The sequence below is a fragment of the Ochlerotatus camptorhynchus genome, unplaced genomic scaffold (genome assembly GCF_037179485.1).
Source record: "Ochlerotatus camptorhynchus isolate MF236.1 unplaced genomic scaffold, CSIRO-AGI_Acam_v1.1 ptg000064l, whole genome shotgun sequence".
NCBI lineage: Eukaryota > Metazoa > Arthropoda > Insecta > Diptera > Culicidae > Ochlerotatus > Ochlerotatus camptorhynchus.
Window position 1 is genome coordinate 2807422 of NW_027040554.1, and position 19498 is coordinate 2826919.

General features: G+C 38.4%; 1 protein-coding gene across 3 annotated transcripts in view; it reads left to right on the forward strand.

Annotated features, from left to right (window-relative positions):
- Positions 1–19076, forward strand: part of witty (without maturity) — a 51363-nt gene extending 32287 nt beyond the window's left edge. For all 3 annotated transcript variants that reach the window (XM_065216533.1, XM_065216534.1, XM_065216532.1), the window contains exons 3-5: positions 1837–1922; positions 9333–9459; positions 17329–19076. In XM_065216533.1, coding sequence (XP_065072605.1) covers positions 1837–1922; positions 9333–9459; positions 17329–17570 — 455 coding nt within the window. In that variant the 3' untranslated portion in view covers positions 17571–19076. The remainder of the gene's footprint in view (positions 1–1836; positions 1923–9332; positions 9460–17328) is intronic.
- The last annotated feature ends 422 nt before the right edge of the window (positions 19077–19498 follow it).

The window sequence follows — 19498 nt, forward strand, 5'->3', positions numbered from 1 at the left end:
GCTGTAGTAAATAATTTTATCAGTGATTTAGTCGATTGATCATTCTCATTACTGATCATAACCAAACGTTCCATGGCATTTTAAAGCTTAACGTATGTTTATGATCATTTCTTCGACTATATTTTATATTTGATAAGGCCTGTGGACTTGGAGACATACTTCAAGTCCCCGCGTACATCGTACGGGTTAGGCAAAAATGTGCGTCTATCTTTAAAAACGGTCGCATTAATGGCCCTTCGCTCATTTACAACTTCTATTCAATTTTCATACTGCCGTACTCTAACGGAACTATCCACCTACCCTCTTCTAAAGATCATTCTCTAGCTAATAAATCATCACACTAAAGCTTCATGTTAGCATTTCCAACCAACTCTGAAAATCGTTAACTTCGCGTATGAAATAACATAAAAACACTTTGAATATAAAATATTATAGTCCATTGTCGAATCCACAAAACACACCACAGCAGCACCCTTAAACTCTGCTTAAGAAAATAAAAAAATAATCATCAAAATGTTCGTCACATAAATTTAACACGTCATCCTTTTGATGTGCATGAATTCGATACATAAAACTTCCCATCTAAGTGATTTGCGAGCCTTGTCAAGGTCACAACATCACCGTCTAATGAAGCTGAAAATAGCAGAAAACAATCCTTTATTGCTGCTGCTGCTGCTGGTGGTGGTGGAGGTGGGTGGCTCTCCCACACGTTACGTAAAATATGGGCTCATTCAGGTGTTTTTTTCTTCACAGCGCAGTAACATCAAATTTACGATTAGCATAAATATAAAGCACGAGTTATTTTAAGTATAGCACGAGTACCAGCAGAGGCACACAGGTGTGTCTGTATGTGTGCCACTCGGAATGTGAATGACTATGGCGCCCGGCAATATATTCTCGCAACATTACTGGTATTTTTCGCGTGATTTACATTATTTGCATACTAAACAGTTGAAGGAGAGGCAGCTAGTAATGAATTAAATGCCACTCGTGCCGCTCCACTAGGACTCGAAGGAGCACTTGTAGTTCGTTTTACAGGAGCAGCTGTCCCTTGTGCACCCACCGACCTGGTCGGCGTTGGTCGGTGCTGTGGGTAATAGTTACAACAAACAGGTCCTTCTTCGTTTACGACTCGATTAGATAGACCAGGTGGACGGGGCTTCCGTTCCCACTTTGCAGTGTGGCATCCGTATGGAGAGGATCCCTGTTTCTCTGCGTTGGTGCTGCTGCCCTTCGTGACCGAACCATTAACGAGCGTAATCAACGGGATTAAGTGTTCGGCTTTGCATTTGCATCGTTATTCATAGCGCAAATTGGAATTATGGAACACATAAAACAGCTCCCTATAATAAAAGCGCAAGGTTCTTGAACAGTGGAAATTTACCACCCCAACACATATAGAGCAGAAGGACTTCTTAATACTATCTGAAATGGTATGGAAAAACGTTTGCCCTCTGATTGGATTTTTTTTTATTTCATGGGAAATAGAGAAGCGAGAACAAAAAGAAAAAAACATACCCTCAATCCAACATGTGGGTTGTAAAAACACACATCACGCCCGTGCAGATGGAATGATTGCGACGGCTAGCAGAAGAGGCCTCATCTACTCCGTACCTACACATTCATAACGCATACCTCTCACGGCCTCTTTCTCTCCTTTTGGCAGCCCTAGATGGCACCGAAGAGATAGTAAATCTGAAGTCGTTGAAAATTAATTTCTTTCTCCTTTATCCCCATTGCTCTATGTTCCTTTTTCCCATTTTGCCTTCCAATGGATCGACTGGTGGGACCGTCCTGAACCCTATGCTTTGCTGCCTGTTCACATACCGCCCCTAGGTCATGGTATCAAGTGCTACAACTGTGATTCGACCAGCAATGAGGACTGCACGCAGATCAAGAAAAACTCCGGAATCATCTCGGAGGTAAGTGGGGCGGGCTGGGAAGCATATTATCATTTGGCTTGTATTTTCCCATATTTTAGGTTTTGATTCTATTAGTTTAAATGATGGATTGCGCTTTTATTTCAAATCCTGGATAGTATTACGTACAGGTACGTATTTCGACTACAATGTACAGTCCACATCAGAGTCATTCCCCTAGGTAAAATGTCAAGATCACAGGTAAAAAAATGAAACTACAACGTGTAGAATCAGTGTTTTGTGTAGAGATACGAATTTGAGTGGGGTTCTCTCACCGAAAAACCGACATGAATGACCTTACAAATTACCATGGCATTTCTAATCAAAGCACAAAACTGACATCTGCCGCCGTGTTCGCGAAAAATGTGTATCCTTGCCACGAGCACGCGTACAAAATGCAGGAGTTGGTTCATGTCTAATCTATCGCGGACAAATTATTTGTATCTAGATAAAAGAATTCTATGGTTTTGACAGATGGCATCACTGCATATTTGAATCGGCCATCCGATCAAGGTTTAAGTTTCATGTCGGTTTGTCGGTGGTTTTCTCCGTTTATACTCCTTAGTATGACATAGATGGCCCATAGCGACTCACGAAGAGCTACTGATTCCGATCAACAGCGGTGCGGCTTCTTCCTCCTTCTATGGATTCTCATGTGGGCTGCAGCTCGTTGCTTGCAGGCAGCCTTTCGTTGTGTACTGGCGAACACCACTACTTGAATAAACACCGTTTGGTGGGACCGTATGGAATTCAACTTTGAGATCTGTGTGGGAAATCGCTTTTCGCAGGCAATCGGTGATAATTTTAATTATCATAGCAACAGTTTCACATTCTAGTTATTTTAAAAGTGAAATTTTTAAAAATGATTGAGCCTTAAATTTAACAGGTGCGTAAAAATATTTCTGATCGATTGGTGATAACATTATTGAAGTTGTTCCAAGGGCAGCTGAGTTATTAACGTTTATAATCTTGCATAATTTTCTTATGTTTTACATAATGAGAGAGAGAAGGATTAGTATTTTCCATTTAATTCCACTACTTTATTTGCTTATCCTTGACAGATACGCGTATTTCGTCTACAATGTGCAGACTTCTTCAGTGTCTTGTACTAATACTCGACTTAGTATTAGTACAAGACACTGAAGAAGTCTGCACATTGTGGATGAAATACGCGTATCTGTCAAGGATAAGCAAATAAAGTAGTGGAATTAAATGGAAAATACTAATCCTTCTCTCTCTCATTATACAGGTATTCCACTAAGACGCCCACATTCATCAGGATTTATGTTTTACATTTTCGGCTTTCACAAAGAATTACAGACATAGTCCTTCGTCCAAAAATCTTTTTAATACCCCTAATTTCACCAAAATATATATGTATTCCAATTTTAGGGAAGCTTGATCGCTTTCCAGAAAAATTAAAAAAAACGAATGGTATGCATTTTCACTAAAGGTAGCCCACATCGAATGAAATCGATGAAGAATGAATCTTCATCAAAAAGTTGAAAATAGAATCTGTTGGGAGGAATTCAAAAACATCTTCCGGGGATAATTAAAATACAGCAAATTGACTGGCACATTAGCGCCGGATAGTGAGAAAATTTGTGAAGTAAATTGCTTTAACCAATCGTCTTTGACCCACTGTACAACTTTTCCGATGGCAGTTACTTTCTATATGGCCATGATCATGTGACCGTCTTACCCCGCATGATTTGTAATGCATTATTTATATTTTTTTGGGTCATGGTAAAAAATCAAAAAAAAAAATACATTTAGGTGAGGTCCTTTAATTTTATCTATTTATATTTCATTTGTATCACTGATTTACCAAATTCTCTATATTGACGAATAGAGTTTCCTAATCTTTCGCCCTTCCATTAACACAACTCTTCCTTTCCTGTGACATCTATGAAGATAGTATTGGTTCCCTGCACCTTCTTAAGTAGATGTTGGATTATCTTTCCCTGCCTTCCCCTGCGATTGTAAGGATGTGGCCAGGTGAATAATGTTATGATTTTATTTTTGTGTGGGGAAAATCACTAAGCCCAAGTGTCAACACCCGATATTTTCTACAACACGTATAAGTTGACCATTATATAGCCACCCACAATTTGTTAAATCGCATATGTTATGCTATGGTAAACAATCATAAAATTAGGGAAAGAACTCTAACGATCAATATTTTTCATGCTAGATTTAGCGTTCAGTTACGCGATATTTCATGTGAATTTAAGCACAATATAGCATAAATCTGCTGTGCTGTATACAAGCTTGTAAACAATGTCGTTGTTTATGCCAACTTTAGCATAATTTCAAACGAGAAGAGAATGGTTAAAATTCAGCATTTCTATCTGTGTACTGCAATCTTAACTACTGATTGGTCCAGTATTCAATACTTATTGGTATAATTTTGAGCTTGATTGCTTTTTCAAGCTTCATACAGATTCAGTCAATCAAGCTCAAATTATATCGATAAGACTTGAATAGTTTACCAAACAACTGTCAAGATTTCAGAAAATTTCAAAAACATGCGGAAAAGTTACAACTGTTTAATTCTTTTGATAAGAAAAAAATCGCAAAGTGATATACACACTAATCTACACCTCCGCCGTTCAGTAAATTTTGAACGACAGAATTGTTCGGTAAAAGTTTAAAATTCTGTGAAAATCAAATAAAAAGTTGATTGATTTCGAACTTATACAGACTGTGTTCAGTTTACTAGCACCGCATGATGAGAAATTCTTAATTCTAATTTAGTACCTAATCATTTAGCCAAAAAGCCTTGACCCTCTGAACAAGTTTGCCGAAAACAGTAACTTCATAGCTGGTCAAGATCTACTATATAACTGAGAAAATTCTGAACTACTGTCCACCAAAGAAAAGATCTTGACACTCTGAACAACTTTGCCGGAGACATTTACTTTCTATCTGATTAGGATCTAGATATATTTTATATGCGAGTATAATAGCGCCATGTAGTGAGAAAACTCTGAACTACACACTTATAAATAACTATTTTTACACGTGATGCAATCCATCTTTGACATAAAATATGAGACGTAAACAAACATGTCATGTAATATTAAGTGTTCCAAGACTGAAAAGTTCCTTGCTTGAGGAAAGGTACTTTTGATTAAGCTATATTTCACGTCTGTTATGACTCAAATTTATGTCAAAATTGACGCTCGTATATGTCACTCTCAGAGCACCTAAATTTACATGAATTTTTCTAAGTGTGTACTGTCCACCAGTCAAAAGGCCTTGACCGCATGAAGAACTTTGTCGAAGATAATAGCTTTCTATCTGGTCTGGATCTCGAGATATTTTATGCGCGAGATTTTCACGTATATACTAGCGCCACGTAGTTAGAAAATTATGAACTATTGTGCACCTCCTGAACAACTTTGTCGAAGACAGTAACTTTATATCTGGTCAGGATCTCGAGATGTATCACATGCGATAATTTCACATGTATATTAGCGCTACTGAGTGTGAAAATTCTGATATACTGTCAACCAGCGAAAAGGTTATGATCTCTTCAACTACTTTGCCCAGAACTGTAACTTTCTATCTGGTCAGGATTTTGCGATTTAAGTCAAATCCCATGTAGTATGGACACCGTTTAAAGGGTGTCCCACATCAAATTGCACCACGGAAAAAACGCTGTAGAAAATTACCCATTGGTTGTTTCCTCTGGAAATTTTGGGTAAAAGTAGATTAGAGTGTATTGCAAAAAGCAACGTCACCCATTGGATTTGCGCAAGCACCTGGACAATCCTCAACTCTCTTATCGGGACATCGGAAAACAGCTCGGAATCGTGCAGTCAACGGTGAGTTGTGTGATTAAACGTTACTGCGAAACTCTGAGCATCGAATGGAAGGAGAAATGCGGTCAGAATGAATGTTCTATTAGTGATCAGGATCACAAGCGTGTCGTGAAAGCGTTTAAGCGGAATCCCAATGGTTCGGTCAGGGATGTGATCGAAAAGTTGAATCTGTCCAAATCTTTCGTTCAGAGAGCCAATGACCGGGAGGGACTGCATACGTACAAAGTGCAGAAGGTTCCAAATCGTGACAAACGGCAAAATACGGTGAGAAAGTCACGGGCCCAGAAACTGTACACCCAGATGCTGACGACTGTTCTTCACCGCCCAGCACAAGTTTGATGTTCTGGAGGAAGTAAAGAAGCAGAAACTTTCAAAGTTTGCCAAGAAATACAGGATTTGGCAAGCGATCTGCTCATGTGGCAAACGGATCTAGCTTCGCGCCACTATTCAAATATTGTCCTGGAGTGGTACGAAGTCAACGGGGTCACTTTCGTACCCAAGGACATGAACCCCCCAACGCACCGGAACTAAGGCCCATCGAAAAATACTGGGCTATTATGAAGCAGGCACTACGGAAGCATCCCGAAGAGGTCAAATCTGAGGATGACATGAAGAAAAGGTGGGTTTCCGAACAGAAGAAGCCGCAGTCAGAAGTTGTACAGAACCTAATGAGTGGAGTTAAGCTTAAGGTGCGAGCGTACGGTTATGGTTTTGAAGTTGAATGAAATGAATATGCCAAAAGCTTACTAATGGGTTTTTTTTTATTGTCTGAAAGTTTGAAAAGGATCGGTCAACTAGGTTATTTTCTACAGCGTTTTTTCCGTGATGCAATTTGATGTGGGACACCCTTTATGCGGTATATATTGACATTTTCCGTATTTTCCGAATTTTTGGGGGTTTACTGTAATCAAAGTTTAGGTTGCTTAGTACAAAACAAGTAGTTTAATTTTTATACCTATGATCGTGACATTTTTAGATAGGGGATGAGTACTTAAGGGGGTTAGATTTATATACGTCTTTAGTGGGAATGACACTGATGAAAACTGTACATTATAGTCGAAATACGTATCTGTCATCGATACCAAAATACAGTAAATGGAATTAATCGGAAGATAACCCTTTTTGCTGTTTTATTTAAGCATTTCATCACTTCACTTCTTTCAATGTTGGAAGCCGGGAAGACGTTCATGAATAATTTTCTATCCTCACATGTGTGTTTCACTTTGGAATTTATACGATATGATTGAGAACTGATAATGCGTCTAGTAAAATACGCCACAAGAGGGCTAAGACATTTCATGTTGTTTATCAGATGAACTTGAAAGAATATGACCATCAAAATGAAATATTAATTTCATCAAAATCTCGGCAACATTGTAAAATTTCTCTCATTAGTTCATGTCACAAATCTCAGTAAACCTCATCCCACTATCGTTGGGATCTTCCGTTGTTGCTTTGCTTCTCTCTACGGTAGCACCTGGTAGTTTATTTCACACCCGCAGAATACTTCCTCTTAATCAAAATTACCCAGCAACACTGAACCGTATTTCAGCGGCGCGAAAAGTCTTGATTATACCGTGCAGAGATTTCTCCCGGCAAACGGGGAACAACGCTCAAATTAATTTGTATGAGCCTTATTTCTGCTCGTTCACACCACCCCGTTCCCATATAATAAATAACCATACATTTCGCTTAGCTGTTTCGCTCTTCGATAGGTACTCCCGTATCCAAAAACCACCATTTGCAGGAATATAAGTCTACCGGAGAAATGTTGTAGGATGGCGAGGCTAAAATTAATCTTCCTTCACGGAACAGCTAAGAGTTGCTTCCCTCGACCCAGTAGTGAGGACTCTGGTTGGAGGCTCCAAAAAGATTGCAATCGCAAACAACATTCAGTGTCAGTGAAGGGTACCGACCTGGTACCGACTACCGACGACGCCAACGAAAACGACAGCAATGGCAACGGGAGAGCATATTGCTCGTTACACATCTTTTTCCAACCGTCACCAACCTATGCTCATAAAAACGGGGAGCATGATAGAGGTCGAGGATGGCATAGAGGTGTACCGTGACAGCTGCATGAATGAATGCATGAATGACGGAGGAAAACAGTGTACCAGTGGCACTTCGCGGAACGCCCAAAGGTTTGTTCTAGCGCAAATCCATCAGTGGTGTAGCGACCGAAAACTAGGAAATTTTCTCCGCTTTTAATACCTATGCAGCTTGCCTGATCCGTCCTGGGTGGTGTAGGAAGGAGGCGATACTTGAATGTATAATACATTTTAACATGGAAGCGTATGGAGCCATGGTGAAAAGACGACGAGCACAGGGAAGTTCGCCTCAGCTGACTGATTGAATGGGCTGACTCCTTCGGCTGACTGACGGACGACTGACTGGAAGGCAGACAGAGTGATGGTTGCATGCCAGGCACTGCTACCCATGTTAAAAATTAAGTGCTTCAACAGAGTACGAAGCATAAAGAGCACCTTCGTACGCGCTGTAACGTTGTAATCCAATGTGCTTAATAGATGATTAATGATTTGTACACGAAATGTCAAAGGGCAGTGCATCGGAGGAAAAACAAGTCGAGAAATTAATCATTTCTTAATTTATGAAGTAACACCAATATAGGACACCCACAAATCTAAGAGATTGTGTTCACAATTTTGTATATTTTCAATTTCCAAGACTTTGTTGTTTTCAATATTTGTGTCCATCCCTGTTCGTAGTCCTCCCATGGATTTTATAATTAGATTCCACTTCCTCGCAGTAGCACCTAGCCACCCACCAGTAAATTATGTAATCCAATCTACTAGCACCAACTATCCATTCATATTCGATCAGCAATTTCTCCGGGTGAATTCAATTGTCAAGATTCTAATTACACACGGACTGCAATCCATTCAGCTGTTTCTGCTGGTAAACTGACGAAAAATTGATGAGCAATCCATTTCCTTCATGGCAGCGAGCGTCAGCCGTATTGAATTGTTGCAACCCCCAACAACAATGCAGAACCATAACAGAGACCTCGGAGCTCTCATTGGATGGACCCGAGGACATAAATCACGTGCAACCGTCAGCAGAAAAATTTGATTGCAAAACCGCTGCTGCTGTGTTCCTCAATCATTCCTACGTAATACATACCGTCGCGCGGGTTGTTCCTTGTTCTACTGAAGCATGCGGTATAACTTGTACCAAAGTTATTTCGTAGGACGGTAGATAGTACGTAGATAGTAGCACGCAAAAGAAATTCCCATTTGGCTGGAGTTGTGCAGTCAGTTATTTTACGTGAACACCCGACAGTCTGTTGCGAAACTTATCGGAAGAATATGGGTTGAAAAATCCCATTTCGGCCAGCCAGTAGCAGCAATCTGGTTGAATAATTGACGGGCGATGAAATAACCTTTCAAACACACACAGCCGTGTCAGAGCCGATGATTGAACACCTGTTTTTATCGAATTTGTACAAAACCGTCCGAGCGTATACTCACATTCCGGTTTCATTCAGTTATGACTATATATAAGCATATAAGTGTGTAATCGAACTTTACAGCAATTATTTTCCTATACTCTCTTCCCGTTTCAGATGTGCACTCCCAGCATAATGGCATCGACTACAGGCAATTGGCTCGCGGATTTGACCCGGATTGAGTACTTTGGCGGGGCGGAGATTACGGTACCAATGGTATGCCAGAAGATTGTGGCCTCCAATGGTGAGTGTAAAGTTTTGAAACTGAGTTAACAACTTTCAAATTGCATCCCAACAAGAACAAAGGAAGCAACCCTGTTTCCTGCACTTGCAACGTTCCGGATTGCTTCCAATATTATTTCTATGTTGACTTGGAAAGTATGGGAGATCATTTGACGGTTTTGCAGATACATATTCAGTTGAATATAAACTGAACGGCGCCGGTGGTGTAGTGGTAAGCGTGATTACCTGTTCTGGGGCATAACATCTCTGATCACGCCTTCCTTCGGATGGGAAGTCAAGCCGTTGGTCGACGGTTCATGAGTTGATGGGTCGATAGGTAGGGTCCAGGTGTGGGAGCTGCCTTCCTGGCACGTCGGTAGCATTGGTGCTCAGCACAGAAAACAAGATCGACGGAAAAAACAAACCGATGTGGTTTGCGTTCAGTACGCAAATTTGGTTTGGTAAATATCGGACATTCAAAACTCTGACAGTATCAAACTTTCAAAACTGCACAAGCTACGATAATTGTCAGAAGTGCAAAATCCCGAGCTGGAGAAAATTACTTATGAATACCTAATTATGATCCGATACCAAAATTTGGTGTTGATCAGCATGACATGAATAATACCAAAAAATTGCATGCAAATACTTTGTGAATAGCTAAAATTGATATTTGGATTCCAAAAGAATATCTGCGTGGTATTGTTTTGGTATTGCATTATCATAATTTTTTATTGATATAGAATTGTGGTAACATTTTTTTGTTATTATTTTTGGTATTTTACCTCTTATGTCAGGCTCATCCATACCAATTTATGGTATGAAGATATTCGTTCTTGGTCGGGCTCTGCTTTTCAAATTATAGTAAATAATTCGCAATCCTCAGGATCGTCAGGTCAGGTTCACTTCGGGATCTTCAATAATTATTGAAACTACGGTATCATCCGAAGCTGCAAGAACTTCGAAAAATCCTAGCCAGTGCGCAGTGGGAAAGGAATGGAATCTAGCAGGAAAAAAATAATAACACTCTGGGTTGCACTCAATTGACTTGACGTCTTAAGCAAAGTTTCTTATATTAGTTAGAACTATAGTTTTGATGGATAAAAAAAGTTCGTGTTTTTTTTTCCGAAAAGATAGCCCCGATACCAACTTTTGACGCAGGACTACGTCTGTGATTTTTATATGGGGGTACACTTTATGAAAACCGAAAATGGAACACGTAACAAAATTATGAAAGATTTTGAACGTTAATAACTCAGCTGCCCCTCGACCAATTTCAATAATTTTGTCACCAATCGATCAGAAGTAAACGCATCGGTAAAAATTTATGAATTTATAATTTTTCAAATATCACTATTGAAAATTGCACGAATGTGCAACTGTTGTTATGATAATTAAAATTACAACCGATTGCCTCTGAAAGGCGATTTCCCTAATACGGATTTCAAAGTTGAATTCCATCCGGTCTCACCAAACGGTATTTATTCAATAACCGCGTGGTGAGTGGTGGTGTTCTCCAGTACGCAACGAAAGGCTGACTGCAAGCAGCCCTCATGAGCATCCATAGAAGGAGAAAGAAGCCGCACCGCTATTGATCGGAATCAGTAGCTTTTCGTGAGTTGCTGCGGGCCATTTATGTCATGCGTGTCATACTAAAGAGTATATAAAAAAAGAGAACCCTGCTCAAATTCTTATTCCTACACAAAACACAAGCAGCTGCTGCAGTTAACAAATAAGATTTATTATATAAGACCACGTAGTCCTACGTCACCATTCCGTACAGCCTCATAGCTGAAGTAACATTTTAAGTTTTATGAAATACTACAAAGCAACTATAAAACAACATTCATAAAACCCTGGTCAAGGCTATTTTGTCATTAATGCATCCACCAAAACCTCATTAAAACTAGAATATGCCTAGTTGGCCCACCCTGGAGAAGGTTCTGAAGGGTGTATTCTCGAAGCTCCTCAAGATTGATTTACTGCAAAAAGTTGTATGACTAACACATTGAGAACCATTTGAAAGCTACAATAAAAGCTATTTAGCAACAATAAAAACCCTTTCAGAGCCATTTCCCCTAGCCGCATGCTGAATCCACTAGGAAAGCATCAATCAAGATAGAAAAGGATTTATGAATCCGATCTTATCAAAATAATTAAAATAGAAACTGATGGTATAAAAATCTTGTTGAATATCCAAATTTATTACAAAAGTTCTCATTAAGTGGCCTAGTTTTAAGTGCCATATCAAATTTTATGTAAAATGTACGTGAAAACATCGAAAAAATTAAGCCCACCCTCGGAAAACGTCAATTTGACTAATTATTTAACATTGAAAAAAAAAAAATATTTTTCAGATCGAGCTTGGCCGAGATTTTTTTTTTTTATTATTTTCGCATTTAAATGTTTGCTCATTGCTAAATTTACGAAAATATAGTTATACCTAAGGAAATATTGATTGAAAATCGAAGATTGTAAAAAACAAGCAAACTAATTGTAACATGGCGGTGGCATAAAAGTTGATTTTCATGGGTCATTTGTGAAAAAGTTGTTTTGCTTTCAAGAATTCCTTAACAAATTAATAAAGTTTTAAAATGGCTTTTATGAAGAAAACTTGCAGGCTGAATTGTATTTATCTAAAGCCATTTTGCTTGATTCTAACCCGTTCAGATTTATGGCAGCATTTATGGGGGCAAAGTTGCCTGCAAAAAGTTAAACGTCAAAGTTTGTTTATCTTTCGATAGTTGCGCTGTGAGATCCAGGATTCTTCCAGACGGTTTTATCAACAATCAATACGAAACTAACAATTTTAAAATGGCTCACTACTTGACTAGCCTACTGGTCCCAAGCAAACAATTAACGTACCCCATTCTTGTCAAAATTCTAGTACTGCACAATGTTTGTTTTGATTCGCTATGAAAGTTTGACAGATAAAATGAGAGGTTAGTGGATTTTCCTATGTTTCGAGGGGTGAATCGATTAGCTTGGCACCGAAGGGAGTACCAGAGCTGAGCCAAAAAGTTGAGCACGTTATTTCGGGACCTTCTAGTCTTAGAGTTACCTCTATGGTTTTATCCCGATGGATTGGGAGCAGTTACTCAGATAGTTTGCGATACTGTTTTACAACATTTCGCATTTCGAACAGCTGGAAGCGCAAACGTTCCCGAAAAAGATCCCCTTCTTCCGGTTGGTTACAGAAGTGCACCATCCAATGATGCAGAGATGTACGGTTGAATGAAATTGTCGAAGAGTCTTTCGTCGAATAAAATCGCTGCTTTGGATCGGAAACCAGCTAATCTCCGCTAACTAACAGTTTTAGTGGTTTGCTGTCGGTTGTTATTTCGATTGTCATCGCAAGATCTGGAGAAGGCTGGTATGTTTTTTAACTTTAGACAATGTTTTATGAGTTCGAGGGCCCCGCTCACTTTACTCTTCTCCGACAGATGGTCAGTCGTTGATGGTGTGCTGGTTCTTCTAAAGAAGTAAATTTATCTGAAATTGACTTGATGTTTTCATCCTACTTCGTCTATCCTTCGAGATTTCCTTGTCATAAATTTGGCATTTATTAACTATGAGGAACCATCTTTTAAGCTCAATTTGTAAACAAAGTAATTGGGGAGTTAATGATGGACTTTAAAAGGGCTAAAAAGCAACAATAAATGCTTTTTTCTCTAATACAAAACCTAATTGTTTTATGGTTGCTTTTATAATGATAGAACACGTTTATAAAGTATTTTATCCTGACATTAATAAACAATTGCTAATGACGTTTATGTTTGAATTAAAGAACAGTTTTAAGGAGGGATTGATAACTGTTTTAAATTTATTTTTAAAACAAGACAGTTTTTGACTTTCTTGCCAGACTATAAAAGGTTTTTAAAACAGCAAAAAGCTGAATTACCAAGCAGGAATGTTTTACACTTTAAAATGCTATATTTAAACTAAATGGATTGTTCATTGCCGTTATAAAACCATCATAAATCAGAGTGGATGCTAAATGGTTATGAATTGTTACTTGGGAGGGCTGTCCCTTGTTTATTTTTTATTTCTAACGCTACAGGTTTTTGTCTTTCTGCAAAGTTGTAGAATGTTAAATTTTATGAAAAGTTGCTGAAAACATAAAAGCTGTAAATCTTCTATCAACAGAGGTATACAATTTTTTGTAAATTTATCTGAAATTCACGTTTTTGGTATTAAGTTTTATAAATGTATTCAAATTAATACTTATATAATTTTTCGTCGATCGTTTTTGGTAAGGATAACCTTTTTCAGAACATCACTTGTATCTTTAGAGTACTAAAAAATAAAAATCATATAAAATTAAAAAAAAAACCCAAAAAGGTTTTTCTCAAAAAAAAAAAGCGCAAAATGTTATCACTTATTTAAAATGAACATCAAAAAGACAATTTCTCTTAAATTTCAGATGTATATTGAGATATTTGCATTTGAAAACCCAACTTTTTTTATGCATATAGTGGGCACTAACAACTGTGCCAAACTTGACCGAATTTTGTTACGAATTACGGGAGAAGTTTGATAATTTGTATGGGGAAATGTAAAGGGGAACGGAACAAAACTACACTGAGGGGCAAAATATAGTGCCCACCTAGGGGAAGGACAGCTCCAAGTATCAGCATCAATACCAGGATCTCCTGAAGGAGTGGTGGAAATATTGAATATTTTAATATGTGTGATATTTGCGAATCTTATGCTTAGTCTGACAGTTGTTTTGTTTTTGTTGTTGACTATTGTTGGTTTTAAGTGTACATCTGAAATTCGTTTAATCAACAATTGATTTCGCACGAGAGGCAAGTCATGGTGATCTTGCGGCCACCGCCACCGAAATCCGCTCTTATTCCATAAATTCGGTACACGGCTGCACTTCCGTTCCCAGGAAATAGTAATTAATTTCCATGAATTCTTCATCGTCTGCGAACCAACGTGCTATCCTCCAATGGAACGGGAACCGACTGACTACGCCGCTTCTGTAAACGGAGTCTCAGAGTGATGGTTCCGTGGTCGTACTACGCTCGATTCACCATGAGCCTGCAACTTGGATAGATTTGCTGCTGGGGAAACGTCCAGTGCCGTTTTTATCATCAAAAGCCGAAAACGAAAATCTAGGCAAAAATTATTACAAAAAGAAAGCTGCAGTATGTTTACAGCAAAGATAAAACGTCATTGAGTGTATGCGTTAAAGTTACACTGTTAAAAAAATTTACTTTGTTGATTTCCACTTGACAGTTAATATCATTAATATTTATACTAAAAACTATAATAACCATACCAATGTGAGTAATTTCTACACCAAATATTACTTCAGATCAAGTTGTACTTCCCCTAGGTGCCCACCTTATATTTTTTTGAATTTTTCTCATTTATTTGATTCAAATTAAAGTATAGTTTATAGACGTTTTTGATATCTTATTTTTATAATCTTTTAAAGTTTCACTAATGGAATACGAAAAAAAAGAGTTTTACATAAAAAAAATCAATTTGTATTGAATAAAAACAGTGACAGAAAGACACTCAATTTTGGCTCCAGAAAAGATAAATTAAAGTAAAAGAAAGCAAGGACTTGACGCAGGCGCTTCGACATGCTCTCCATCAGGTGATTTAGGTGCTGTGGATCCAGCTATTCCCAGGCGCGCTCCAGGGCTTCAAATTGTTATTTTTTATTGGTAACACCAGTTTTGTCAATCCATAGAGAATCACCTTCAAATTCTCGATGGGGTGGAAGAAAGACTTGGTCTTCTAGGCAGTATACTGCAGGTCGTAGTCCTGATGAAACACGAAATTCTCTTCAAGGCCCGTCTGGATCAGCGAAACCTCCAGATTTTTACCCGCAGGATGTTGATGTAGGAATCTGCCGTCATTATCCCGTTGATTTCCACGAAAAACACACCCAGACCATCACATTTCCTCGTCCATGCTTCATCGTGTCTTGGGTGTGGCGCTCCTGAAGCGTGGAAATCTGGATAAACACTCCGGGGAAAGTCTACAAAACTTTCGGGGAAAGACAGAATATAATTTTAGAGGATAGCATAAAACTACACGGAGGATTTTGTTAAAAAAAAAACTTCCACGGGACGTTGCAAAAGAAATCGAGAAACTTCCGGAAGCATCGGAAGATCGTTTCAGTGGAAGTTAACAAGATATCTATGGTAATTTGGAAAGGAAGCTCCAGGAGAAGTGGAATGAATCTTTTTAGGGAAGTCAGATGCTACTTCCGGGAGAGGTCAAAAATAACATCATAGGAACGGAGAAGCCAGAAGAACGACTTCTCGGAGTTGTCGAAAGAAACTTTCAGGGAATATTGGAAGAATCTCGCTTTGTTGATGGAAAATTGTTTGAGAAGTTGAAGGAAACTTCCAAGGAGAATCGCAAATCCTTTCCGAGGGAAACCCGACAGAATTCTCGAAAATACTTCCGGAGAAAGTTGAATTTTTTTTTGGAAATCATAGGAAAAAATTCCAGGCAAATATTGGAAAAATATCTGGGGAGAAGTCAGACAACGTTCCGGCAGAAGTTGGAAAAATCCGCCATGCGAAGTCACAAGAAACTCCCGTGAGAATTCTGAAACAACTTCCTGTGTAAAGCTCGATTCAAAGTAAATTTGGACGCATTCAAGTGATCATAACTCAAGAATTAAACAACATGCACGGTTGATCAAAACGTCAAATAAAAGGGTATTTATTCGGCTTTCAAACGATATATAAAAAGTTATTAAATTTCACCGTTTCGAACGAACTGTCGCACTTTACTTGTGATCGATGCCATTATGATCTGCACATCAAAGTTTTCGCTTGACAATTGCTCAATAGTTTTCGATCGGTCTGAACTCAGGGCAATCCGGAGGATTAATCTCTTTGGCGACGAAATTAACATTGTTTCCAGCATACCATTCTAGTACCTCCTTAGAGTAGTGGCAGCTGGCTAGATCCGGCCAAAACATAACGTTGGTCTTGTGTTGCCAAATGAAGGGTAAAGTCCACTTTTTCAGACACTCTTTAATGTAAACCTCCGACGTCATTGCGTGAGATGTGATGAAAACCTTGGTTGCAGATTCCTTGCCAAATCATTAGTTTCCGGGCAAACTTATCAGCAAAAACAAATTTATACCTGGAAGGGACATCATCACGACCAGTTGTCAGGTAAAATTTTCGTTCGGGGATTTGTTTATAATTCATTTTGACATATGTGACATATGGATGACGACATCAAAATACAGCCATCAAATTTCGTCAAAACTAGTTCGTATAGTAATCGTGCTCCTTTTTGGTCACTAAATTTTGTTTCAGGGAGCGATTCGGATGTTTACTGGCACAAAAAGACTTATATATCCTTCTCTTGAAAGGATGTTCCGCACGGTGGAAAAGTTGGAATCGTATTTCTTTGCCAAATCACGTATGGAGACACATGGGTTGCTTTTCACGTAGCTCAACACCTTTCTCCTCAGCTCTTTGTCACGAATGGTTCTCTAGATGTTTGTGCACAATTAATTTGCTTTTCTCAAGTTCCATGATCCGTGCCTGCCTGTCAAACGTTATTTGTTCCAACCACCAGGGGCGCGGTGGTGTATTAAACCGTGCGTCCAGATTTACTTTGAATCGAGCTTTAGTTAGACCAAGTGAGACTGTACCAGCGGAAGCTGATGCATCTTCTAGTTCCTCTGACGCGACGTGAAAACTTTGTATTGGTGCGGAATAACAAGTTATATGTTATAAAACTAATGCTGAGCACGTTCTATGGCAATGTTTCTCAAACTATGGGTCACACTAAGTTACCGTTTGCCCGCAATCGGCACCACGTAGTTGTTCGTACTTCTTTTTTTTTCGTTTTAAAATTGCTCAACTCCCTACTGATCCAACTTCCTGGTATGTGTTTTCAGAAAACGGTGACACAATGACGTACCGCGGTTGCCAGTTGGACGGAGGCAAGACGGATCCCTGTCAGATCGCATTCGGCAAGGCACAGAAGCAGCGTGGCGTTAACATCGAGCACTGTTCGATCTGCAAGGATGACGATTGCAACGGTGCCATCAGCAGAGTCCTCGGAGGACGCACCGCGCTAGCCCTTGCCACGGGAGCCACTCTGCTGGCCACGGTCCTCAACAATAGAATATTCGTTTAAGGTTGTGTAAGCTTGTGGTAGGCGATGCATGTTTCAACGCTAGAGAATAGATCGGTTTTTATATGACATACAATGATATTCACGTTTAGCGAAAATAATATGAAAAGTTATTATACTAATAAAAACAAAAACACTTACTGTGTAAATAACCAACTTGTAGAGTGTAGATTCGCTTGATCTTTATAAATTAATCCATAATATGGTTATTGCAGTGTTCTTGAATGTCTTTAGAATTTCAATAGTTATTAAAAGTAAACATATATGCATCACTGGTGAAAAATCGATAAACAAGCCCAATATAGAAGTAAGCGAATTATTAAGATATTGAATTACGAGGTACGAAGGTTCATCGTAAACACGTCACGTATATATTGAAATATATTTAATTAACCGATAAATATATTCACGCATATGCCTTCATTGTGAGCCCGCAAGGGAAATGTACATTTTATTTGTTATGTTAAGACAACTCGTTCGGTACATGGTGTCTACTGTAAGCACGCAGATGCTGAAATGGTGATTCAAAACGCTATAAACATATAAATAAAATCACCTAACGTTAGGCAGATTACTGTTTGTAACATACGAATAATCACAGATTATACTTAGCTGTACTATAAACATTAAGGAAAAGAAATTAATCTAAACCGCTCGGATTTTTTAGACGATAGTCAAAAAAAAAAAAAAAAAAATAAAAAAAAACATTCACTGACGCATATCTGCTGATCAGAGTCAATGGTAAGTTTAAAATCTCATCTCAAATCAAAATACTCCACTATGGTTTATTTCGTCTTTGCACCTACAGCAAAATATGTTCCGCTATTGGAAAGAAAAAAAGAAATCAAAACAGAATCAAATATCTACCGTTATCTCTAACCAACCCAGTTTCTCATTGAATTTTGAACATACTTGCACCTAAACGAATTCTAGACTCATGCAACTACAATAGACGATAAGAGTTTGTTTGAAAGCATCACTTTTTCTTAGCATTTCTAACCGAATAAAAAAACTTGAAATAACTAACTAACAATATGCAATATAAAATATAGTAACATTTGACAAATAATGGAATAATGGTTAGTGAAAGTAGAACGAAGCAGAAGTAGGCAGTCTATGTAAAGTGGAAATAGGCAAACTTTGTATTAGGACTAACCACAGAGTGACAGAGCAGGCTGGATGGCATTCGCAATGTTAATGACAGCGTCACACTGAAAGGAAACAAAAAAATCAACGTATTGTCTAAATTTCCTATAATAGAGTTAAAAGCTGTAACAATCCCCAGAAAACAAAAAAACAAACAAACAAACAAACCGTCTAAGTGAGAAAAAAAAATCAAACCCCTCTAACCGGCCTGGTTAAAAACATTAAAAAAACGGAAAAGTCGTCGCACGATAACTACGACAGCAACAAAGCCGGTCAGGAGAATGATGAGCAGAAATAAAATCACTGCACATTTACAGAAGGTAAGACCACAACAACAACAAAAAAAGCACACCAAATCAAGGCTGATTTTCATTGATATCTTATCACAACCCCGCGTAATGCCTTTCCTGTAAGCTTAGCTACCAACGTCGACAGTGGTATTTAATCATTTGTATCTTGTTCAGTTGATTAGCGTTCGATCGACTTTTTATGGCCATGCACGCGTATGGCATCCGGACTAGGTTTTAACGTTTTCATGGGTAATATATTCAGCTTGTAAATAAATGTTTAGCCAGATATGAGACCACTTTATCGCAAACTTTTTTTTCCTGGCAAAATTGTTAAGAGTCAACACTGGCATTTCAGGTGACGTGACACGCAGATGTTTGGATTGTTAGCTCTTTTTTCTTTTAAAACTCATAATAAATTTTATAATATAGTAATGTTATGTGCACCAATACGTCATTTTCCAATCAATAGTTATACATATAGTTAAATTCTACTAG